The following is a 27,209-nucleotide window of genomic DNA, read 5'->3' on the forward strand; positions in this document are numbered from 1 at the left end:
CCAAGGCAAGAGCAGGTCCAAAGGGCTATTTCCTGTGATAACAAAGGAAAGCACTTACGGCAATTCTCTTCATCTGAGCCATCCTTGCAGTCTGTGTCCCCATCACAGAACCAGTGCTCAGCTATGCAGCTGCCGTCACTGCAACGGAACTCCTTCTCTGAGCACTTTCTCATATCTGCAGAGACAGCAATGCAAACAAAGCCTTGGCTTTTCTCAGAGGACCCAGGAAAACATCACACCATCCTCCTGAAGCTCCTAGGGCCCCCACAAACAAGACTGCTCATTAAGCCATACATACCCATGTCAGGCAGGGCCTGAGCAAAACCATCATTGTTTACTGAACTGACACAGAGTGCTGGATTCAAATGAATCCAAGGGGAGTTCACAATGCCATGTCAAGGAATGAAAGGTCTCAAGTGATTTTTTTTGCCTGGCAGGTAAGCCACATAGCCCTAAGATCCTAAGCAGCCAGCCCTTGGAATGGATTATCCCACAAGTTCAGCCCAGAAAAGCCAGCTGGGAGCCTTAGCCGTTTTCAGGGAATCCTGGAATGGCACAGGCTGGACAACTCCTTTTAAAGTAGTGTGAGGGAAGAATTTACATTACTCACCACACTGCTCATCACTGTTGTCCCCGCAGTCATTGTCACCATCACAGTGCCACAGGCTGCGAATGCAGTATCCATTCTGACATGAGAACTCATCTTCCTCACACTCCCTTGGAGCTGCAAGGACACAACAGGGATAAGGTGAAGGCAAGGCAAGAAGATTTAGCTTGCAGAACACCAAATGTGTGACATGTTACAAGTCAAGCAACATATCCTCCAAGGACACAGTGATGCTGGAGAGCTGATTCTCCTAACAAATACCAGGAGAGCCACTGTGAGATTTCTTGAGTGTCTCTTTTCCACTCCTTTCCACACCAACATTACAGCAGGCTCTAAAACTTCAGTTTTAGGTTGAAGGAAGTAGCTGGAATAGAAAGATGAAGCCACCCATCCTATGCTGGTATGTATTCTAGCACTGTCCCAAGCCAGATTCAAGATAACCCTACACAGAAAAAAGGTAATACATGCCTCTTTTTAAATGAGTAAATAGTCTCTATCATTATCTAACAGATAACTGCTAGCAGTGTTGCATTTCCACCTTATTTTCACAACAATGTCAAAGCTGTCTTCAAAGCAAAGGACATGTTCACTGAAGAGGAAGAGAGAAAACTTGAACTTCCTCTTGCGAACACCTCAGCATTTGCAGCCTCATTCCACTCTTCTTGCCAGTCTCCTAAGGAAGCTTGTCTGCAGACAAGTAAGGAAAGGAAAGGGACTGCAAATCTAGGACCTGAGGACTCCAGTCCAACCGAAACCCTCCTATGGTTACTGCTAGCCTGAATAACCCCCCAGGAATCTCTCACGCAGAGAATCTTGTCTTTCTCCTTTCATTGGTCTCCAAATCTTTTGATCACACCCTTCTCCACTGCTGTCTTAGATACAAGGGCATTTCAACCTTTAATGAAAAAAAGAAAACCAAGGAGATCCAGACCTACATCTCTTTTCCTTCATGAATATATTTGAATGGACTGGAAAACTGAGCTTAGTCCTGCATTCTGGAGCATCACACAGGATGTCAACCCCTGAACTTTGCTTTCCACTTCTTTGCCCATAAAGGCAGGCAAAGATCAGGGATATACTGATCAGAAGGTGAACTAACTTCCATGCATGCAGTGGACATGGAATACTTTACAGTCAAGGGCTTTATTTCTACATTTCTTCAGATGGGGTTCCTCCAACAGAGTGACTCTGGAGCACCATGCACACAACTCTGTAGGCAGTATCCCTACAGCACCTCCCTCTCCTCAAGGAGCCCTGTTTGAAGGGACAGGATGCTGGTGACAGGCCAGCACGGCAGAAAAGTCAGACAGTGGAACCTGAGGCCACAGGAAGTCAGCCAGACAGGCAGTTCAGTAGGATTTGGCAGGGGTTAGGTGTTTCCACTAACAGGGGAGGGCATGAAGAGCCTAGCTCAGGGAAGTGCTTCATGGGACATTAACTAGCAAGGCTGCAGGGCATAAACGGTTCTACAGCTGGATGCAGAAGCATCCCCTCCCCCAAGACAGGCAGCTGAACAGCAAGCCAGGTGCCAAGGCAGCAGGGCTTACAGGTACACACCTCTGTCACAGGCAGAATATAGCTTATTACAGGCCAATGGTCCAATTCAGTGGATAGACTCTTACATTCCTGTAATAAAAAGGGTCAACTTTCCCCAGTCACAGCAGGCAGGCACTGCACCCACCCTCTTCCCTCAGACAGGTGACTTACGGCAGTCCTGCTCATCAGAGTCATCCTCACAGTCATTGTCTCCATCGCAGACCCACGACCGGCGGATACATTTTCCATTGTCACAGTGGAAGTCCAAGGGGGAGCATGTGGGCAGCACTGAAAGAGCAAAGAAACACCTCATGGAGCTGCAGCCAGCTTCCTTCCTGAAAACAAAGTTCCTTCCCTCCTGAGGGAAGAGAGCTAAATCTCTTAGAAACAAAAGACAAAATTTCAAGTCATCAGGAAGAGCTGTTCCTTAGAGGGGGGTCAGGCTAGGTCTGTAGCTTGGCAGTCTCTCTTCCCCAGAGAAACACTGACCTTTCCACAATGAAGTAGCTGTCACAATTCCCCCATTGAGTTCCTTTTTCCTCTTTCATCCCTGAGCCTGCTGTCCTCCCATAACTGCACTTGTTTTATAACAAGCAAAGTTAAACTATCAACATCTTTCCTGCATGCTTCCCAGGGCAGTCCATCCTGTTTCTGTTACACAGCAAGTTCCTTAGAGTGAGAACTATCAGAATCAATGTTTGGACTTTGTGAAGTAACCATGCTACATTGTGTTTCAGCATGGGGATTCTGTCAGGTTTTTTGCCTAAGAAATCTGCAAGGAGAAGCTGAGAAGCAGGAATCCACTGCTGGGGATAATTTTCTGTACCTCAGGTGTGGATAACAGAGTCCAAAGCTTGCTCAAGGTTTCCATCCAGAAAGGATGAAAGAAGGGGACAGACATGGGATGATGCCTGCCTACACAGGAATCTGTTTGCAATGGAGTGGAACCACAAATCCACAGTGTCTGAAGAAGCCTGGAGCCACAAAGCTGGAATTCAAGGGGGAACATCATTCCTGTTCTTTCCCCCACAGATGAGAGGAACACTCAACTCCGAGAAGTTCATGCTTTTAAGTGCTGCCAGCTGTGGTAGGCAAGGGGCTGCACGAGACTGTTCCTGACAGGTGTGTTCTCCAAAGAACAGCATTCGCTCGGTGATGTGACGGGCCGAGGGCTAAAAAGGCTACTGCCTGAAACCCTTTCATCCCAGCCCAGCTTGCCGACAGCAACTCCCATCTGTCACCAGGCAGGCCAGCCCTTTTCTGCTATGCTGCTACTGCTACTCCCTTTCCTGCCAACACTATCCTGGACATGGGAGTGAGAGCGGAGGGAGTGGGTAAAAAAGGAAGGTGAAGACAGCAGCCACACACAAAAGGAGGATGATTTAACAAGGAGAACAAATAGTCACACTTTCAGTTTTTCCAGCTTTCTCAACCCTCTGTTTCCCCTTGGCCCAGGACTGCTGCCATGTCCTGTTAAAGAAGCATGGATTATACATACTAAATCATTCACTGCTCTCCATAGCAAGTCCTCCAACATGTCTCACCGAGGGCCTGCCCTAAAAGCCCCCTCTGTAAGAATATATTAGCGCAGATAAATTCAGACTGTCTCTAACATCCATTTTTCTAACCACAAATTCAGATCATCTTCTCAGCTGTTCCTGCAGTGTGGCAGGCATTTCTGTATCTGAGGACAACACTGCACATGTAATTGCTCTCAACATTCAAAGAATTTGGTGCTGGCCCTTGGGAAAAGGTCCTTCCCATCATGTCCAGGCTACCCTACATAGATATCTATCCATCTCATATCAAACTACTTCTAGGCCCCAGAGGGGTATGAAGGAGAGGGAGGCACAAAAATCTGTATTTTCCCTCTACAGGTTTGACAACATCCTGATCTTCCAATAGCTGACCCCTTTCCTTATATTTCACTTTCTCTGGGTTGCTGCAGCAAAACGAGGAGTTTCACCTTCTTCCTCAGGGCAGGTAGAAGTAGAAAACTCTCTACTTTCCAAACTCTGCTTCCAAGAAAACCAAGACATTTTTGGACTCAGACAATCAGCCTTACAGATCAGACCTCTCTCCCTCAAGAACAACTTCCAAACACTGCACGCTGAGAAAAACCTTCCCTGGCCTCAGCTGCAATTTCATGACTAAGACCATCCTCCCAGGATATGCTTTAGCATGACTAATCACCAAAGGACTGCACAGGAGCCACCTGGAAGGGAATTTGCATGCTCACTCTCCAGGGGAGAATTTTTCAGGCTCCCAGAGGGTTAAGCCATTGGTTCAGAGCAGATACCATTATCCCACTGAACTGCTGCATCCCTTAATGAGCTAACAAAATGAAATTCCACCCCTACAGGGAGCAGTTCAGCCAATTTCATACTCCCCCTAGATATAAAAATCAAGCTCCAAGCACAGGGGAAGAGAGAAAAACACAAACTGCCATATACAAAGGAAGACCAAATTCCCTAACCCAGCAGAGAGCAAGTGTGTGCTAGCCCAGACAACACTGGGGTGGGGGCAGGGTGGGATTAAATGTCCTTCTACAGGAGCTTTCCTTTAAAGGAGGAAGACAAACCACAAACCCACTTGAGACCAAAAAACCCAAACTAATGAATGAGGGCTGATGTCTCATAGAGCAGAGGAACTGCCAATGGGATCAGGGCAGGGATCCACATAAACGTGTAACCTGAATCTAATAATGGTCAGAAACAGACGCTTCAAAAGAAAATGTAAGAACTTCTGGGAGCAGCTTTCACATGGGGGCAATCTTCCTAATCCCCTTCTTCCTAGCTCTGCCCTCCCAATCCCTTCTTCCCACTAAAAAGCACACTGCTTACACAGAAACATTCCAGTTTCCTTCTATTTGTTCTAAGCATGTCAGGCTCCAGTTCCACTGCACAGCTCTTTGCTCTAGGGTTGTTACTAATCAGCTCTTCTGTTGGCCATTTATCACTTCATATTTTGATGAGTTTTATTTCTACAGAGTTAAAGCCAAGGCCATACCACTAGCCCACAGTGAATGTTTAATACTGCTGTAAATACATCCAAAGTGTTTGGAAATTTGAAGTTAAGAGGAAATTCTAAAGTCAGGAGGTCACACTTATGACACTCAAACAACCACCACTATGTCTTGTTCTGACACAATGGAGCAGCTATGGTAAGTGTATTGCTTTTACTCATATAGCTAACTTTAAAAGCCATAGTCACAAGGTAGGTACATGCAATACAGATAAAGCAGCAAGAACTCTTTTCACTGACAGTGGTGGAACAAGACATCTTCATCTTGCTGGAGGACAAGCTGGATTAGCATCAAGAAGACTAGAAACTGAATCCCCATACTCTCATCCCATCTTGATATTGATGCATGACCCTAGGACAGTTCTGCCTCTTTTGCCCCATTCTCCAACCTGTAAAATGAAGGATATTTATTACTTTCTGAAACAGCTGCAAGTCCTTCATAGGCATTGCTTCCCCTGATAAGAAAGCAATCATAGATTGTAATAAGATGCTTTCACCAGTACTCACAGCAGGATTAGGCTATGCCAACAGTAAACACAGTTAAGCCTCAACCCCCCTTTCTCTGCTCAATTCCAGCTTGATCTCTCTATATCAATGCAAAGGAACAATATTTTCCTAAGAGAGATGAGCAAAGGCAAGTCCCAGTTGGAGTTGAAAGCAGGCAAATGCCCAGACAGACAGGTACTAACTTGCCTCCCCTGGCAGAGCCAGAAGCAGGATGGGGAGCAAACCCAAGGAAGGGGAGCCAGTGGGAAGAACTAGGCTGGGCAGCAACAGCTAAGGAGAGCACATCTGTCAACTGACAGTGAACAATACAAAAAGGCCTTTGAACTTCCAACCATTTCCCTGAGCTCATCCCTCTGCATGGTCACACTGGACATCATCCAATGTTTCAACAAAGTTGGGTCTATCGTAAGCCGGCTATTCCTCCCCCTCTCCCAACTCCTATTACACAGGACACTCTTTTATTGCCAAGCAGAAAGGGAAGGGGGAGGGCGGGGGAAAAGGGAAGTTTATAAGGTGAAACACAGACTGAATCACGTCCCACTGTCCTTTGAACACTTTATCCCTGTTGCCTGTGGTGAGCAGGTTGCTTTGTACCCAAGGACAGCAAGCAACTGGTGTTCAGAGGTCTGGAACGCAGAGAGGCTCGAACAATACTGGCTGCTTAATTAGTCAAACTCTCATTCATGTGAAGAATGAGAAGTCAATTTTAAAAATAAATACAACAAAAAAAAATCATGCCGCCTACATGACAAAAGTGCAGCCTGACCCCCAGCTATGTTCATATTCGTGCATATGTATAAACACACACATACCCACAAACAGATCTGTCTGCTGAGATCTGCAGCACAGCAGGCAAAAAGTCCAGGGACAAAAATAAAGGAGGTTAGTTCACTCTCATGAAGAAAAAGAAGACACTGCATTTTACTAACAAACATTTTGGAAAATCTAGTTCCAGAATAACATAAAATGTTACTGCACTGCTGAACTGTATTTAAGGATGTTGCCAGTCAAAAAAAAAAAAAAAAATATTTAAAGACTATCAACATTCAATCTTTCACAGCCCTTTGATCACAAGCACTCTGCCTGAGGGGGCATTGCATTAATTCTGGTGCCTTTTAAAGGAAACATACATACTCCAGGCCCAATAACATGACAAAGTTGCAGATACAGAACTGGTTTTTTTTTAAACAGAATACTGAACTCTTGAAAAGAGTTCCTAGATTTTAAAACTTGAAGTTTAGAAGTGAAGCTTCACCTGAGCCTTTGCATCTGAGCTTCTGATTAAGTGACTGGCAGAAGGAAAATTATTCTTTCAAAGTTTCCATTATTTTTAATAAAAGACTGTGAGATTTTTATCCTAACCTCTACTTAAAATTTTTTGTTGTGGGGCTGATGAGCAAGTTATAGTGATAATCCTGCCTGACAAGGAAGAGACTGTCTACTGGGTTTGAATGAGCTGTAGCTCAACAGGAACTGTCTAGATTTCTCCATGAGATGGGAACAACAGATCACTTTCAGTAATCTTTAAGATAAAAGAAATAAATTTTTCTTCAGTCCCTTCAAATGAAGAAGTATTGTACAACAGTGCACAGAGGTAAGCAAGCAAGTCTGCGTCCCAAAAAGTAACACATGTACAAGTTAATTATGTATGATACAGATCCAAAATTCAGGGCAAGAAAGCTCTTCTGGGAGGATGCTTATGGGGAGATTTGGTATATCTTATGAGAAACAGAACTATCTATCAGTCCCCAGGCCAAGTTTACTCAGTTGTCCTTTCGCCCTTGCCACAGGAAGTAAGACTCATTCACACCATGAGGACTTCAAAGGGCGTGCAGGAGGGCAGAATGAAAACCATTTCTCTTCTTGCATGCGGCTTTCGTTAGGGACAGGCCAAAGCAGTCTCTGCTGGCACAAGGCAGGAAGGCAGCTGAACTACTTTGTGCATGTGCAGTGAGGGCTTCCAAGCCAGACCCTGTCAGCAAGCCAGAGAACTGACAGCAGACAAAGTCTATGGAACTGGCATGACAGCTGGCAGGTTGCTTATTGCTATTATTACTACAGCACTCTGGCTTGTAAACACGATCCAGAGCAGGAAGCAAACATGTCACAGAATAATTGGCTTCCATCACAGCAGGGCTTCAAATTTGCAAGGAGAACAATTTCTGTCACAGGTAAGCAGAGGCAGGGCTCTCCCAAAACTAACAGAAAATACCTATGGAGAGGCAGATGTTCCAAGGACACGGATACAAATGTAAAGTGTTTGGGGTGTGCAGAAACAGTGACAGTTGAGGAAAAATTTAGTGCAACCAACTCAAGAAGTGGTGATTTGTTTTATAGTGTGCAACACAATATTAAAAATCCAAACAAAGTAAAACAAACCATATTTTAAGAATTTATCTTAAAACTGAAAATATCTCTCAAAAAGAGGGTTTCCCAGGTCTGCTCCTGTTTTTCATAGTTGTAACTCCACTCACTACCAAGTATCTTGCTTTCCAGCTTTATTTTTTTATACCACACACTGCATTTCAAGCTGTTATTCTGTAACCAAAAGGACAGATTACCAAATCAAGGCTAGAAAATTGCATTAATACAGAATTCAGCAAATTCCAATCAACTACTCAAGCATATGTGAGTATATGCATATATGCAGTACTGTATAGACACAGGTGCAAGACTGAATCTTGACTTGCTAAAATAATTTTCACCTTAACCCCCAGTCTGTTTCAGTCTCTTGCTTTATTAAGAGTCCAGTAGTCCAATGTCTTCCCATTTTCCTCTCCTCTTTCCAAGGAAATAGACAGAACTCATTCTTCTCGTTGTACTGGCTTAGAGTATGTATACAAGCATATGATACACTGAAGAAAAGTACACTTTTAAAAGGTATGGTTGTAGATTTATTTCTCTGGAAAGTTTGGATATTCACAGGAGAAAAAAGAAAATCCTGTAACTCTAAAACTAGCTTGCAGCAGAGCAGTGGAAAGGTGGGATTCCTTGCAAACACGTCTGTTCACTCTTCCAATCAGAGAAATCTACTTGATATTGTAATTCCTGCCTGTAAAACTCAGAGCTGCCCATCTATACAATTGCTGGAAAAGAATCTAAATAGCTTTAGCATCTCAGAAGACTCCATATAAAGTGGTTGCAGATTGCAGTTCCTAAGTCAGAAAAAACAACTGGGCCCACTCCAGTATGAAGACTAGCCCCATGTTTTTTGAGGAATTTTTAAAGTAAGCCTTTAGTGTATCTGGAGCTTGCTGGATGACTTCAGAACAATCCAAATCTTTAGCTCAGTATTTGTATTAAAAGAAATTTAATAATTTCAAACAATAAATAAAATTATAAATGAAGTTCAAAACAGAGAAGCTCAAAATTTCACTCCAACCAGGAAACTTTATGCATGCCACAGACAAACAACCAGGGAAGGAAAGACAAATTAGTGAACCAATTGTTCTCATGTACTGTGTGCATCACTGCTGATTCATGAGAAGCTTAAATTGATTTAAAGTTCAAGTTGTTGTTCCAAGGGGCTCAAGCCCCAGCCCTGCTCCTGCACTCCTGCTGCCCTGTTTATGCTTGGCACAGTCAGCAAGCAGAGGGAATGGAAGGTTAACCCCACAAACAAGTACACCTTCAAAAGGCTCCTGTATGCCAAGCAGAGGGGAGGGATTTAGCAAACAACCTGTTCTGGCAAAAAGGTTCAGTGCTATAATAACTAAGCAAGACACAAAACAGCACAGACAACTACCACAAACCTACACTGTAGAGCTGATCTAGTTCTTACAAGCTAAGAATAGTATCATAGTTGGATTCATAATGAGCAACCACTCAGAGCAAGATATAACAGGCTTAAAGGAGTAAGTGTTCCTTGGGCTCCTCCACTGTAACCTTGAATGTGTGTGCTGAAGCCATGCACTTAAGAAATGGTGCGAAGAATGCTCCAGAAATGTTAACTTCTATTTCTGCTTTTTTCTTTCCCCTAAATTGTACTTCAAGTACTGCTGGCTGTCAGCTGAAAAAGTTCTCCTTGTATCTATTCTACCAGGATGTAATATTTTAAAAGGCAGCTCCTATTCTAGACCTTCCCCTTGAATCACTTTACTACTCTGTATAAATGGAGCTCCTTCCATCCTGTTAAACCTTCTCTGTATATGCTAGTTTTCCTCTATTACTAAATTGCAGACACCTACAGCGCAAGTTGTATCCTGAATAAGATCACAGAATAACCAAGGTTGGAAAAGACCCTCAAGACTAGTCCAACAGTCAACCTATACTACCCCCAAGCCACGTTCTCAAGTGCTACATCCAGACACCTCTTAGACACTTCCAGAGACCATGACGACACCACCTCCCTGGGCAACTTATTCCAATGCCTGACCACTCTTTCAGTGAAAAGTTCTTTTCTTATGTCCAATCTGTACCTTGCCTGGTGCAACCTAGGGCCATTCACTCTCATCCTTTCACTTGAGACATGGTAGAAGAGACTGACCCCCACCTCACTATAACCTCCTCTCAGGTAGTTGTAGAGGGCAATGAGGTCTCTAGCCTCCTTTTCTCCAGGCTAAACCCCAGTTCCCTCAGCTGCTTCTCCCAAGACATGTTTTCTAGACCTTCCACCAGCTCAATTGTGCTTCTATGGACACACTCCAGCCCCTCAATGTCCTTCTCATAGTGAGGGGCCCAAAACCGGACACAGCACTTCAGGTGTGGCCTCACCAGTGCCAAATACAGGGAGACAAACAGTGCCCTGGTCCTTCTGGCCACACTATTGCTGATACAGGCCAGGATGCCACTGGCCTTCTTGGCCACTTGGACAGACACACACACACATTAGATCACGTTCAGCTGCTGTTGACCAGCACCCTCCTTTTCTGCTGCATAGCTTTCCAGCCTGTAATACTGCCTGGGTTTGTTGTGATCCATGGGCAGGACCTGACACTTCACCTTGTTGAACCTCGCACAACTGTCTCAGCACATCGACCCAGCCTTTTCCTCATCCACTAAATGGGTCATGCTGTCATAGAAGGAGATCAGGTTGGTTAAGCAAGACCTGCCTTTTATAAAACCGTATTGTCTGGGCCTGATTCCCGGTTGTTCTGCACATGTTGTATGATGGCACTAGGATGATCTGCTCCATCCCTGACCATCCCTGGTACCGAGGTCAGGCTGACAGGTCTTTAGTTCCCTGGACAATCCTTCCAGCTCTTCTTGTAGGTGGGCGTTTTATTTGCCAATCTCCATTCAACTGGAACTTCTCCAGTCAACCACGACTGCTGCTAAATGACTGAAAGTGGTTTGGCAAGTTCTTTCACCCTCATTACTTTTAGGTGCATCCCTTCTGGGCTCATAGACTTATGGGTGTCTAATTAGCATAGCAGGTCACTAACTATTTCATTCTGGATTATGGGGGCTTCACTCAGCTCTCTGTCATTAAGTTCCAGCTTAAGTAACTGAGTATCCCAAGGACAACTGGTTTTGGCATTAAAGACTAAGGCAAAGAAGGCATTAAATAACTCAGCCTTTTTCTTATTTCCCTGTCACTATGCTAACCTCTACATTCAGCTAAGGGTAAAGACTCTGCTCAGCCCTCCTTTTGCTGCCAATATATTTATAGATTTTTTTTCTGTTGTCTTAACTGCAGTGGCCAACCTTCTTAGAAACTGTAAATTAAAGAAGGCAGAAGTCAAACCCAGTTCCTGCATCCACTGCATAACTTTATATTCTGTCTCTTATATGTCTACCTCTATTTTATATTCTTCCCAACCTCCAGTGTCTGACAATCTCAGCAGATTGCTCACACTTCAGTACCGTTTCCTACTTTGCACAGCTTCCATTCAAATAGATACAGGCCAGATCTCCCTGATATATTGTATTTCCTTAATATATTATATCTGACTGTGCAAGACCAAAAGGTTCCTTTCTTTGAGTCCACAGAGAGAGACATGATGCATCAGTAGACACCAAGAGTAGAAGAAAGTAGCATGAAAAAAATGTTCTTCCTCAAAACACAAAATCTGCCTCTACTTGTAATACAAAGACTTCCCAAACAAGAGGTGGTGTATTCATCTTTAACAGCCCTTAGTGGATTATACATCCATAAACTTGTCAGATTGCTGTTTGAGAATGTTTGAAGTTTCAGAATCAATGTTTTGTGGCAAGGAGATTCACAGTTTAAGTATACGCTGTATGAAGCAACTCTTGTTAGCACCTCCTGCTAATTTCTATGGAAGATCTTATCTTTCCCGCCCCCAAGTCCTACCATGCTTGCTTAGCTTGCATTTTTTTTTGTGCTGGAAGTTGAATTACCAAGAAAATCATATCAAGAAGTATCACTTGTCTAAATTGTTACTGAGCCCACAAAAAAAAAAAGTTAGAACACTACCACCAGCATCCCCCAATCTCCTCACCTACCTACAAAAAACTCCACAAGAAAAGGAATTTTCTTCTGTGCTTAGTAAAAAAACAGTAAAACCAGCTTAGCTATCAGATATGCCTCACCTCCCCAAGACTCAAGGTCTTCCATGTTGCTCAATGTTTGCAAAATTTTAAGAAACAAGAATTCAGAAGGAAGGAAATTTTTGTGAAGCTGGGTTGATATCTCCCACATCTAAGGAAGAAGAGATTCTTTAAGACCATATTTAAAAGATTAGGAAAGCTCCTTTCCATACAGTAATCAACAGCAGAAACCAGGAAAGGTTAGAGAAAGATCCAGCAGAGGAAGATAAATTTCTCTCTCATGTCCATTGACAGGAGCCTTAAATTTTCAGCTCTAGGGCAACTTTTAGGAAAGGAGTTTCATGAGACCAGGCCTTTTTTTCTACTCTTCAATTCTACCATGTTCTGTGGAATCCAAAGAAATGAGGCAAAAAAGGAACTTCCTTGCATTTCCACAGAAAGAGGCTTTCTTTATTCATCTCTATCATGCTACACCCACTCAGAATGACTTTTCACATCAGTTCTCACCTAGCTGGGCTCAGGTACACAGATGCATAAACACAGTACCTGCAAGGTAACGTCTCTCAGCAGATCCCAAGATCAACGAATGTTATTTCAGCGTTTGCCTTTTCCTCCTTTCACAGGGCAGCAAGGACAAAAACTAGAATGTTACGTAAGAGGGCAGACACCCTCAACACGCCTCTTCATACTGTTTATTTTCCATTAATATTTATTTTATTTATTTCCATTAATATATAAATTAACTTGGAGATAGTGCTTTTGCAAGAGTGGAAAAATGAGAGGTACTTTTCTCTGTCCCTCCTCTCCCTCTAACATATTCATGTTCAACCACCATCTAAAACCAGCTGAAAAAAAAGCCTAAGTTGGGCTTTCACTGTGTTTATATCAGTGGACAATGGCTTTGTTCGACTCCAAGTCAGTCAAAAGTACGTCATCTACAATCAAAAACATTTGTCACAGAAATGGTAGGAGGTGCCTGTAAAACAGGGCAGCACCTACAGAGAAAAAGATATTCAATTCTCCCAAACACAAGTCAAGGATGGTATTCTTACTGCAGCCATCTTCATCACTGTGGTCCCCACAGTCATTGTCTCCATCGCATTGCCACTGAGCAGGGATGCACGTGCATTCACCAAAAGCACTGACAGCACAGGTAAAATGATTACGCCCACAGGAGCATTCAGTGCTACTTGTAACACCTGTAAAGGAAGAAAAAAAGAAAAAAAGATGTTTTGAAGAGATCCCATCTATTTTAGAGTAAACATTAAATACAAAGTGACATCCAATTTTTCTCAGTGTACACACAGAGAGTGTGTACGCACTACTGTGTATGAACACATCCTTGACTGCAAAGGAAAATATTCACCTTCCTCACATGCTGAAATTGGAGATCAATTGCTATGCACAGTTTCTTGGAAAGGGGTTCTTTGAAAGCAAAAGCAAAGTGCAATCTGCCAAAAAGAGACTTGGGAATCAGCTGAAAAATATCTCAGCACTAATCACAAACATTCAAGGAATACCAGGTATCAGAACACCCCTTTTATTTTACAAAGTCAGTCTTCTCCTAGACCACAGTGCTGCTGCTGCTCTTCACTTAATTCTGACACCACAATACAAGGGAAAACTCTCTGAAGTAGAATCCTTGCTATTTGAAGGATCTTCTCCAAACCCTAAACCTTTTAGATGCAAACCTTTTGTATGTCACTATTTTAGACATTTCAGACTCCAGTGAAAGTGCAAAAAATAGCTTTTATTATTTACCTGTAAACATCAAACTGTTACATTAGGCTGTGCATAACTGACATTTATAAGACCAAGAGGATTTTCAAATTTTGTTCAGCTTTACAAAGTGACCAGAAGAAAGGGCAGTACAAACAATAATATATAACCTGATAAGAGTATTTTTTCCAGCCTTAAAGTTAGCCTAAGGACCTCCCAGCCCTCCTTTCCCACCTTCAGAACAATACCCTAACACAACTCTTGACTCTCATCCTTGTACAAATGCAACTATTTATATTATCCCACACCTCCTCTTAAAAAAATCTGCCTTGAGAAAGAACAGGCTGTAACACCGCCCACCCCCAAAAGGAAAAGGTCATGCCTGAACTTCTGTCTGACTTTACCTAGACAATCTATATAATCAATACCACTGTTAAATAAATGATTATCAAGCAATTATCAACTCCCTCAAGCTAGTCTGGTTGGATTTTTTTGCATGGTTCCTTCTTTCTGCAATTCAAACAAACCTAAAGCTCTTAGATTAAACAACAGATCATAAGGAAAGAATTACAGAGGAATACCTGCCCCAAGTGGTAATCACATACATAGTGAACTACTTTCAGGCTTTTTGATTTCATTGATCTCGCTCATACATCTAGTATAACTGATTAATCATAACCTGAATCAATTAAGCAAAAAGAAAAAAACCAAGCCTCATAATTTCCTTGTTTTCCATCCTAATTGAGAAAAGCAACATCTGCAAAATTGATGTAATACTTCTGCAACTCTTTCAACAGCAGAATTCCCTCCAATAAAGACATCCACTTGTGCAAGTAAAGCCAAGATTTAACTTCAGAGAGGATGCACTTCCTTGAAAAAAGATTACATTGTTTCTTCTGCACAAAACTGGCTGAAGAGGTTTCTGCCAGCCCCAGCTGACTGCTTGCAAAAGCTACACTGCAGGTTGCAAGGCCTTAACTACAAACTATTTTACAAGCTGAACTGCACCAAACAGATTGGTTGTGGGATTTCTATTCAGTCTGTCATGGGCTCAAAAACCTTTTATTCTTTCACTCATGTCCACTACAAGTTACCTTTGAAAGGTTTAGTACAAAACATACATCTCAAGGAATTTACTGCATACAACAGAAAAGCAGCCATCATCTGGTGTAATGAGGGATAAAGGCTAAAAGAACAGGAGGTGAATAAGGAATGCAAGAGGCCAGAGCAGTCAGATCTTCAGAGGACTCACCAGGTATGGCCAGGGCAACAGCTGGCTCAAAAGGACATCAAGTGGGTGATGCAGCCAGAGGGCAAAAAAGCAACAGACAATTCTAATGAAAAGCAATTAATCATCTATGCAACATTTCAGACTAGTAGAAACAAACTAATGGAAATTCAGGAACAAAATAATGGAAAACCACAATCACCCACAAAAATCAAACAGGTTTCTTCAAACTGACAACACAGAAAACTCAGGACAAACCACCTTCTGCTGTTGTAGGTGCTACAACCTTTTAAAAAGGCAGAACTAGTTGCACATTGTAGCCAAAGTAGCTGCTGTTAAAGCTACCTTTTCCAAAGCAATTTTCTACCATTGTTCTGAAAAGCACCCCAAAACACTCATCACAGCTACTTTAAGCTCCAACACCCCTTGCCGTTGGAGTATAGAAGACCACTATCTTTTAGGTTGGAAAAGATCTCTAAGATCACCAAGTCCAACCATGAACCCAACATTGCCAGGTCCACCATAAAACTGCATCTCTAAGTGCCGCATCCACATGCCTTTTAAATACCTCCAAGAATGGAGACTCTACTATTCCCTGGGTAGCCTGTCCTCCAGTGCTGACAACCCTTTTGGTGAAGAAATTTTCCCTAATATCCAATCTAAACCTCCTCTGACACAACTTGAGATCATTTCTGCTCATCCTGTCACTTTGTACCTGGGAGAAAAAACACCTACCTCCCTACAACCTCCTCTCAGATAGTTGTGGAGAGTGATAGGGTCTCCCTGAGCCTCCTTTTCTCCAAGCTAAACAACCCTAGCTCCTTCAGCCCCTCCTCTGAAGACCTGTTCTCTAATCCTTTCACCAGCTTTTCTGGCCTTCCCCATGAGCAGCATGGCAGTACAACTCTGCAACAGCAAAGAAAGAATTAGTGCAGCTGTCCCAGTCTGCAAACTGTAACTTAATCTGCTGTATTGTCAAACATACAGTGCTCTTCAAAGTTGCTACTAATATTAGATTACATATAAGCACACACATACTAAATCTGTTCTTCTCACCTCATTAAAGCTGCTGTGTTCCATCATCTCTGCTTTGTGATTTTACCATGCTACTGAAACTGTTGGAAGCTGAAGGACACGCTATGACCCAGATACCAACACTCTCTCATATGCACTAGCTGGGTGTCTGTAGTGCTATTATGTAAGCATATTTTGCTCAACTATTTCAAATTACAACCAGTGCAGATCTAATGGTTTGTGATTTGTGACCCTTAGGAGAACTAACCTTCTAGTCATTTATAAATCATGATCTACCCTGGTTTTGCACTTGTCAAGTAATGCACATGATTGTTGGAAGATTTCAACCTATGAACAGTTTCAGAAGCAAATCCTGGATGGCTAGTCTTTCCCAGCAAAAAGAACAAGGTTAATGAACGCTGGTAAGGCAGCAGGAATTTTCTCAATTATTTCAGTGTGGATAGTATTTCACCTTTGGTGTCTCATGATTATTTCCCAGGGCTCAAAGCTCCAGTCTCACTGCCCTGTAACTGTATCTGTGTAACAGTAGAGGGTCAGGAAGGATAAAGAGGAGAAGCATGTTTTTTCCAACTCCAAGTGGAAGTGGTGCACTCTGTGTGAGAAGCCTTAGCCGGAGATCTACTCTCTTACCTCAAACTCTTATTAAACACTGGGAGTGTGAGACAGAAGGCTGACCAAACACACACATAAAGCTCCAGTGTCACATTTCAATCCCAGTTAGTCAGTGGGCCAGGAACAGGATGGAAATCAGCACTTGCTGTTCAGGCAACTGGACCAACAATCAAAGGGGATATATCTAATTGCACTTCTACACGTTATTCTGGAGCAGGAAGAACAAGAAGCACCTCTGGGCTTAGTAATGACAAATATTTTTCCTGAAACTTTACATCATTTTGCAGGCTTGGACATTTTATTAACTCTGTATTCAAAAATATCTTCACTTATGCAGAAGGCAAAACCCTGACATATTTTAGCAATGCAATATATACAAAACGATATAAAAAAAAAGCTAAACAGAGATATTGCCACATGCTGAGCTGATATCACTCAATTTTCATGGCCTCTCCTGATCCCTCATGTGACCACAAAAAAAATTTCCTACTCTCACTTGCCCATGGGTACAAACAACCAAAAAATTATCTTCGCTGTCTGTAGTTTCGTTCCCTCCAGATGCATAGCAGCAGGATCCAGTAACCAAACGGTTTTCTAGCAAAGTATACAAACAACCTCCAGATTTTAAAAACAGGAAATCAGTCTAAACACAGGCCTTATACTTAACATCTGCCATCACCATAAATTTAGCATGGTATGCTCAGTTTCATCAGATTCCTTCTAAATATCCTCCACATCTTCATATTTATCTGATAAATGAGATGTCATAAGGAAGGGTGAGTTGCCCCCACCTCTCTTAAAACAATAGTTAGGATCTACATAGCTTTATGTCTAAAGTTGGCAAAGCAGTTATGTTATTTCTGGTTGCAAAGCAGAAGTCAATTATCATCCTGTTATTTCTGTGCCTTTTTTTTTTTTTTTTTTTTTTTTTTTTTTTTTTTACGGGCTGGGGGGGGAGGGGGGCAAGCGAGGGCAGGGCTGCTTAAACAGTACGTTGTTACTCTGTTACTCTGCTTCCCGCACCTCCCAGCAACTCTTCACCAGGCCAAACAATATAGCCCCATAAAGCAAAACCTAATAATATACACAGCTTCATTTTGCTGATAAAGTGACTTGCAACCCTCAGGGCTATTACAGAGCAACCCTTTATTTGTCACGGATTCATAAAAATATTGGCATTACAAAACAGGATAATTACCAAAGTGGGGTCTGTAGCAGTTGCTTTGACAGAAACAGTAGATTTCTAGTGGAGAGTGAAAATACTGTTTTGTTTAAGTCCTGATGGTATGCTTTATTTCAAAAACAAAGATTCTAACCCATTCCCTCTACGATAAAAATAATGACACATGGCAGCTCTTAACACTATTTTGTAGCAATTCAACCTTTGACAGGCTGTTGATACAACATGGAATCATGCAACAGCCCAATTTGGAAGGGCCCTGAAAAGATCACCTGGTCCAACCTTTTGTGGAGAATGGAGCCTGGATGAGACTATCTAGCACCCTGTACAGTAACATCTTAAGAACCTCAAGTGATGGGGACTCTGTCATGTCTCCCGGGAGGTAGCATGATTGTTCTCACCATAGAAAGAATTTTTTGTTGAGATGAACATATTCCTGTCAGTCTCTAGTAGCATTCTAGCACTATCAGAATTTTATCATATTCACATATGGATGAAGTTTCCTCAATGAACAACTGCAAAAGAATCTGGCTTTAATGGTCAATGCCATGCTGCCTTTCCAAATTTTCTTTTATCCAGGCATCAAGAACCAGCTATATAAAAGACACTCCCACGCCACACCACCCTGCTGATTGTATCTTTTCCCTTTGATCCTAACACAGAACCTCTTACTGTTATTTTTAAAATCAGCAGTAGGAAGTTCACAGCTATCAGTTTGTTTGCACCACCCTCCAATTCCTCATGTACCTGTAACACTGGACCGCACAGCTAAAACCATGACTGAGTATCCCTTAAGTGCTTCTATGCTGCAAGGAAAACAGCACCAATAGCTTTAGAAAAGCCAGAACGACAAATAGATTTGGCATTATTTACAGTTGCAGACTGTTCAGTTCAGCTCAGAATCAGTAGCCTCTGGAAAGAACAATCATTCTCTGGGTCCAGCACTGAGCAACATATGCATCTGGGTTCCTCCCCCTCCATGGACAGGCACCTAATTCTGGCCTACAGAAGACCTTCAATGGAAGGCAGAGATCTTTTTGCAAATCTCATTATTGCAAGAGACAGAAGCAAAAATATGACAATACCATATTTTATAATTTTAACTCTACCATAGAAAAATGTTGTGAGGACAGAAGGTATAAGTGGATATTGAATGAGGGTGAAAATACAGGACACATTTGACACTTAAGAGTGACAAAGAGGAAAACAGAAATCCAGGACTGTAAATGAAATGGAATATGATTAATGGCATTAAAGGTGAAAGGAGAGAACTAAAGTCCTAATAGTGATGGGTATAAGGTTGTAGGGTTTTTTTTCCATAGAGAAAGCACTGAAGGGTATCCCCAGTTGCATTTTTAAACAAATCTAGAATAAGCATCAGAATATTTTGTCCTGGCTTCAACAGATGCACTGAATTTCTTTCTTCTGTATTTTAAGAACTCACAAACATCTGATTGTTTACTTGGGGTTAAAATTAGTGAATTCTGTAGCACAGCCTTCTTAACACCTTGCCCACCTATTGCTAGAAGGTCTGTGTCAGATAACAATTATCCTTCTTTCTCCACTTCCAGGCCAGGCTCTCTTTTGCATTCCCATCACATAGACATCTTGATGAGGGCATATGAGGGGATATGTCAGATGGTCTTGAGCATAGTTCAGGTGATACACTTTCCTTTATCCAGCACTTCCCTGAATTCCTACAGCAAAGAAGCTCAGCTTTATTTGCTTGCCTGTCTTGAGGGAAAATGAAAATTTTGGATTCCTCTCTTACCCAAACAGCAGTTTTCACTGAAGGAAAAAGTACAGTTAATCCAGCTTTAGAAGAGGGATTTGCTGGCCATTGTTTAAACTCAGAGGTCTGCTGGCAGACACAGAAAAGGCAACATTACAGCACAACAGCCTGATGTCAGAAGGGGCACCATGCACTGACAAAAGCCAACAGTTTTCTCTTCTCTTCTACCCCCATTACAGAAGCATCTGAAGCAGTTCTGATTGGGTACCCACATGGTCTTCAAGCTTTTGAAGCCTGCCTAGACTAAAGTTAACATCACTAGGAAGAGCAATCCAAAAGTTATCAAAGGTTTAAACAGAATTGTTACAGTTTTGTTTGAGGAAGCATGTGATAGTGGAAAGGTTAAGGGAAAAAAAAAAAAAAAGACATAACCCTCAAAAAAATCACATGAACCAGAGAAGAGACTGAAGATGTTACAGCTTTTGGTAATGGAATATGGTGCCTACTTTGGCAGTCTCCAAGTGAGAATGAAAGTTCCCTAGTCCTAGAAGTTCCCCTTTCAATTTGAAAAAGCAGGGATACCTCAATCCTGAACCAGCTTGTACAAAGTGCTAGGGAGAGGCACATTATCAATCACCTTCAGCTACCCTATTAAACTGCCCAACTACACATCCTAGACCTCAAAAATGTTACACTTAATGTGAGCATAAAGAATAGAAAGAATAAGGAAGAGAAATTCCACAGGGCATCTGTTAATTAGGACTTGAGGAAGATAAGGGGTACAACAAAGTGCAAACTGACTGAGTGTTGGTGCAGTGGATGTATGACTGAGCTAGAGTGAGACTAGAACAGAAACTATTTTCAGAAACACTGCATGGGGAGAGAAATAGGAGGCCTTTAAAAACATGCTTGAGTCTCTGGATCCCAATTCTGATCCCACAGAATTAAAGATCAGCACTCCCACTGAAAACTTCTACCTGCAGCTGAGGAGTAGGAAAGTATTTACAGAAACAACTATTGAAAAAATATACTGAAGAAGCATTTGATTTGAACATAAAAAGACTTGATGATTAAGAAGCAATTGTTACAGTTCCTTCTTCCAAAACATTAAAGTCATAAATTAACACCTTGCAATAATCAATGTGACTATAATTGAGGTCTCTAGATACTTGTCCTAACTCTATTTATATCTTCTACAGAACTTGACAAAATTACTTCTTCCCTTCTCCAAGTGGGTATACTACTATTTTGCCACCACAATGTACTGAATGTTTAATCTGTTTCTACATATACAGGCTTTGAACAGAAGGTGCATTATTATTCCCATGAAATCCTACTCAAAATCTTATTCAAATTTGCTGGGTTACCAGCAAACACAGATCAAAAAAAGTCAGCCGAAGGACCATAAACAAAAGATAATGAGAAATGGCAGCAAGTCAAGCTGCAGGCGGTAGAGATAGCTAGTAGGTATTATAGGGATCAGCATTAGATCCAGTCCCATTAAATAACTTCATTAACGATCTGGAAGAAAGAATAAGTATCAAGTTAAAGGAGCCTGCAAATGATACCAAAATAGGAAATATTCTGCTCCAAACACAACAGAGGAAAAATAAATAATATAGAAGGGACCTTAGAAGATTAGAATTACGGGCAGGAAATTAAGATTCAACCTTTAAAAAATATTTTTTTAAACTAGTACATCTGGTGGAAATTAATTTGAAACAGCCTGAACAAATTAATAGAAAAGGCTGGGATGCAGCAATGCCTAGAAAAATCAAAGAGCAATAATAAAAGACTAGCCACTGGTTTCTGCTATGACACAATATGGCAGCCAAAAAAAATACTTTAAGCTAATTACGCATAAATGTCACATCATAGAGAAAGAAACTTTTCCCTTATCTGCAGAAGTGGAGAGTAAGATTAAAGTCCATACTGAGGCTTGTACAGGGAAATTAGGCATCATATTCTAACCACGGTAACCAAACGTTTATCAAAAGTGTGTTACAGCACACAGTTCCCTCAAGACTCCAAAAAGATTCTGTTTGAAGCCTGAACCAACACGGTATATTTTTATTCCCTGCTGACTATTTAGTTCTTGAAATCAGACAAAAGGCAACAACTACCAATTCTATGAGGGGTTTTTTCTGAATAGGAAACATTGTTTCCTGAGCAACTTCTTAGTTGCCTATGGAAGTAGCTCACGGTGGACAACACATGAAGTCTCAGCACAGAAACAGGAACCTTTCAACCACTAAAGCATATAAACACACCAAAATCTCAGCCTTAAGTTCTTGTCCAAAAGTACACATGAAGTATCAGGTAAATGACAACTATTTCAAATGGACTGAGGAATTTTAACAGGTGAGGCTAGACAGGAGAAAGCTGTATCTGAGTGACCTCATCTGCAGTTTTATCTCCAGCTCTCAGCTCCTCAGCACAAGAGACATGGAGCTCCTGGAGCAAGTCCAGTAGAGGGTTATGAAGATGATTAAGGGGATGAAGAATCTCTCTTATGAGCAAAGGCTGAGGGAGTTGAGTCTGTTCAGCTTTGAGAAGAGATGACTGAGAGGGGACCGCATATATGTCAGTATCTGAAGGGAGGGTGTCCGAGGATGGAGCCAGGCTCTGCTTGGTGGTGCCAAGCAATAGGACAAGAGGCAATGGGCAGAAACTCATGCACAGGAAGTTCCCCTCAGTTATAAGAACTTCTTTGTTGTGCAAGCGACCAAGCACTGGAACAGGTTGCGGAGTCTCCCTCACAGGAGATATTCAAAAAACTATCCAGTTTTTAAACAAATCAACACATGGCACAATCCAGTGCCATGTGAACTAGGATAACCTTACTTGAGCAGGGGGTTGGACCACAATATCTAATGTGGTCCCTTTCAACCTGACCCATTCTGTGACGTTTTCCCCCGGCCTTCTCTTCAGAATCCTATGCAGCTCCTTCGTGGGAACACCAGAACTACTTTGTAAGGACCTGGTAAAACATCTCAACTCTAATTTCCAGATATTTTGGCTGAAATGTGACCATACAGTGATACATTTTGCATATTTAATAGCCATTAAATGGCAAATGTACTTTCTGTAACTACAAGATTCCCTCAAACATTTGGAACTGGCAGGAGAGTAGAAAATCCTGGTTTTGTTCTCTAGCTCCACACATCTGTCAAACACTGCTGACATCCAAGAAACCAAGCACAGTATCAGCCTGCTTCAAACATCATGTCCTATGCTAACAGAAATAGCCCTTTTTAAAAAGTCCTTGAGCCTTTCAAAAGATCACAATTCAGTATGATGGTTCTCCCAACTCTACCTATAAGGTGTGTACAAAAACATTAGAGAGTGGGAGCATCTGTTTGTTTTACCAAGAATCCATGAATGTGCAAAAACCTGAGAAAGCCATGAGCTGAAGTATACTACCTCTGACATTCTGCTTCTTACCTCCAAGACCCTAACTGGAAGAGATTGAGCCTCCTACATACCTTTAACCCACATACTTATATTTTCTCTGTGGACTAATCTTTTTTCCTACCTGGATTCCAAGGAGCAGGAACATTGTTTCCCACCATGTGAATTTTTTTCATGTTACTGTTAAAAGCATCCCTTCAGTCTTGGCATTTCATTACCTGTAGCTTTTCTCTCTTTGGCAGAGAGCATGTCATCCATTTTATATTATGAAGTGCAGAGTGATACCTGAAGGATATCATCAAGAAACATGCTGATTTTAACATGAAGCAGCATTTTCTTACATAGCTGCAGGCTCCTGTGCGACTGCATGTCAATAGAAAACTGCAACAAAGAATTCAAGGGACTTACCCCAGCACTAAATTATTTGTCATGCAGGATCATTCCACTCAAGCATATTAAAACATAAATTAAATACTGTCCCCTGAGAAATAGACAGGATGACAAAAGGTTGTTACTGCATAACATCACTCAAGGACATCATCATCCAACCTAAAACATTGTGGGAATGTTTAGCTGCACCACAAGGGCCTGACAGGCAGAGCTACAGGACTCAGGCCCTTTCAGAATACACACACGTGCTAGACAAACACTTTAAAATACTACCTTAAGCCTACGCCATGCTTTGCAAGAATTAGTCACTTCAGCAATATGAGACACATAACTTTCCGTTTCTTTCAGTGTGTTTTTTTTTTTAACCCCCACACTAACAACCTCTACCCTTTCCTGTTCCATAAAGGTTGCAAACAATTTACTGTTCATTTATCATCAATCATGCAGTACACTAAAATTTAGAAAATAATAGCACAACAGTAGAAACATTACCAGGTGACTTTCAAAATTACTAAGTGCCAGCTAGAGAAGCAATTGCCAAGAGCCAGCTAGAGAAGCAGCCTGCTGTTTTAAGCAGATAATCCACAGGAAAAAGGTACTTTTGATGTATTTTACCTAGTACAGTTACCTATGGTTTCACTAGCATGACAGCACTTACGAATGAAGGTCACTGAACAGCCAGAAAACGTTCTGCTATATCAAAGTTCATAGAAGTGAAACACTGGACTTTGGTTTCCCAGTTATGGGGCAGAAAACATTGGCATTTTAAGTTCTGTGAGCTTTCCTTTAACTTTTCCATTACTTCATAGACAGACTTCTCTCATCCTTGAAGGAATTATCATAAAGTGATCCTTACATTATCTCAGCTACAGAAGCATCAAAGGTTTATTATAGTCACAGTAAGGATATGCTCTGTCACTTCTGGGAAACAACCTGAAATAATCAGTATCTCAGAGCTACTGCAGAAATTCTGGAGCTTTGCAATCCTTCCCCTTCACTAAATGGAGAAGAATGCAAGCAACCTACAAGGCCTAATGAAAACCAGCTTGGCATCTGTCACTCGTAACTACAATATGAGAAAATAAAGATTTAATTTGAATACATGCATTCCTTGCTCCACAGCTGAGAAAGACACAGCTGTCATCTCACCACTAACTAAATATGAATTGAGCTAAAAACAAGCAAAAATAAAATCCTCACTCAGTTTTTGGTTTCATACAGGAGAGCTATATATATTCCTGCAAATAGTGTTGAACAATAATGCCTTCCAACCATGACAGAGACTATTTTGGAACCAGTTACAGGTCACAGCATTAACAAAAACTGAAAATAATGCCAATTTGTTTTAATCTACTGGCTGTAAACTGCACTGATTTAGCTGCAGTGTCATGAGCAGCTAAGGTGTCACGAGGTGGGGCAAAAGGAAAATCGACTGGTCAAAAGATAGCAGCTAAGAGGAGAAAGCACCACTGCCATCTTTTCTTGAGAAGTTGTGCTCAGCACTTCAGGGATCCAAGAAAAACTAGAAGTAGCATTTTTCAATCTGGGTTGCAAGGATAAATGTGCTTTGGAAAATTCAGAATCCAGCCATTTCCTTACCACAAAGTCTACAGGAAAATCCTTTTCCATTTGATTCAGAAGCTCCTTGAGCTTTTAGCTTCTTCTGCCACACCACTCATGATCTTTGTTAATTACTGCATCAGTGCTTCTCCAATGCTCTCTCAATTTACAGGTTACCCTTAAGCTTGCTCAACACAATTTCCAAGCCATTTCTATTCTTTCTTCAAGGTTTCACCTGGCACTGGCTCTCTGAACTACTCTTATTTAGTCCTACAGGAAATTACCAGCCAGCTTCTTTCATCTTTCAGATGCTCCAGGCACTGGACAAGCTGTAAAGACATTCTACCCTCCGGAACGTCTCTCCAAAACTCAGAAAACTCATTTATTTGTTTAACCCTTTCAAGACTTCTGTCTTGACCAGTCCCAGAACACACCAATACTGACAGCCATATACTTCTTTTCAAAAAGTAAAAGTGAAAGCATTGAGAAGTCTTCCTTTTCAAGGAACGTTAGGTTCTAGCGGGACTGCAGTTGCCCAGGCACACAGTGCAAAGAGATCAACCGGCTCCAAAAAAAACCATTTTGGCTTTTGTAGGCTGCAGTCGGATTTTTCCCATCATTATGGCATGATACAAAAAAGACCAGGCTCCTGGACAAGATAAAGACTGTTTTCCTATAGAGAGATCATTTTAAAGAGTTTATTTTGGTCTTCTATAAAGAGGCCCTCATGTTAGCAGTGGAGCATCTGAGCTTTGTAGCTTTCCAGCTCTGCCACACGAGAGACTGGGAAGCCAACCACAAGAGCTCAGCCTAGCAGAGGAGTCCTCCAGGGAAGGGATAGGATACACAATGTGGTTTTGTGGCAATAAGGAGGCAGGAGCTCGTTTTTGCAATCCCATGGGCAGGAGGACTTCAAAAGCACAAACCACAAGATAAATGGAGCTATCTTGGGACAAAGAGAGTTGTTCTGTATGTTGTTTTCTAAAAAAATAACTCCATACATGATATTATGTTGCCCTCAGAGGATTAGGGGCAAAGGGGCAATTATTAACTGGCCAGATTGAGCTGGAAGAAGACAGCTGGGTCTGGCAAAGAGAGAGGTATCACACAACCACAGAGACATCACAGCAACTGGGCTGCCTACCAGAGAACTGGATTAACTTAAAAGTAAAAAGGAAACTTACCAGCAATATTTTTAAAATATACAGAAGCACACATATATACACACACACATATGCACTCAAAAACACAAGTTTAATGCAAATATGTTTTGTGGGATAAGTTCTTTCTAACAGAATTGCCAACAGGAAGAACACGAATGTCAGTGCTGGGGTTACTGCAGGGCAGCTATACTGTACATCATCCCCTATTTAGCCCACCCACATTTGTTTACTTTCAGGGCAGTCCATGAAGCACCGACCTACACCTCTCACAGCACCTGGACTTCAGACTGCTTTGCAACACTTAGAACATGGTGATCAAACTCTTCCTTTGTTTAAACTGGACGTCTCAGGTGCTGCTTCTACAAACTCCCAGGTTCCACAGTTCATTTATCCAGAAAAATTAACCACAATAGCGAAAAGCACCAGAGAATCCCTTACAGCCAGTTTCACACTGTTCACATTGGGTTTCACTGTCAATTAAATAATAGCAACAGCATTGAGGCAGGCAGAGGAAGACAGGCAAAAAGCAAAATGGTGCAGTCATGGAACCACATCTTTTTAGGTATGTGTGTGGTCTCTACTATTACAGTGTGCCTTTCCCTACTAATGAACAATTTTAACACCTCTTAAAAAGCTGAGAAATATTATCTTCAATACAGGAGCAAAAAAATGGAAGCTAAACAGCACAGAACTGAGTATTTGGGTGCCTAACACAATTAAAATCAGTAGAAAATTAGACATTTAACTATCATTACACAGCTGGCCTAAGAGACTTAGAGCTGACTCTGAATATTACAAAATATTCATACCTCCCACCACAGGCAGTCTTCATGCTGGGAAACCTGAGCCTTAAGTGACTTCCCAATGAGCTTGTGGCCAAACTAAGAAATTAAAACAGATCCTACCCAGTCCCAGTCCACCTCTTAACTAGGGCACAATTTGCCCTTCCATACCTAGGTTCTTACCCCAGAGAGCTTATTGAAACAAACTTGCAGGAAATCGAAGCCACTATTGCACAAACATGGAAGGATTTACACACACTGCTTAGGAAG

At 41.7% G+C, this 27,209-nt stretch overlaps 1 protein-coding gene across 1 annotated transcript in view; it reads right to left on the bottom strand.

Moving 5' to 3' along the window:
- LRP4 (LDL receptor related protein 4) overlaps positions 1-27,209 on the bottom strand; it is an 82,063-nt gene that overhangs the window by 28,006 nt on the left and 26,848 nt on the right. The window contains exons 2-5 of the mRNA XM_053945794.1: positions 13,180-13,326; positions 2,315-2,431; positions 611-724; positions 59-175 (exon numbers count right to left, since the gene is read on the bottom strand). Of these exons, the coding sequence (XP_053801769.1) occupies positions 59-175; positions 611-724; positions 2,315-2,431; positions 13,180-13,326 (495 nt within the window). The remainder of the gene's footprint in view (positions 1-58; positions 176-610; positions 725-2,314; positions 2,432-13,179; positions 13,327-27,209) is intronic.

Source organism: Vidua chalybeata, chromosome 6, assembly GCF_026979565.1.
Source record: "Vidua chalybeata isolate OUT-0048 chromosome 6, bVidCha1 merged haplotype, whole genome shotgun sequence".
In the NCBI taxonomy this organism is placed as follows: Eukaryota; Metazoa; Chordata; class Aves; order Passeriformes; family Viduidae; genus Vidua; species Vidua chalybeata.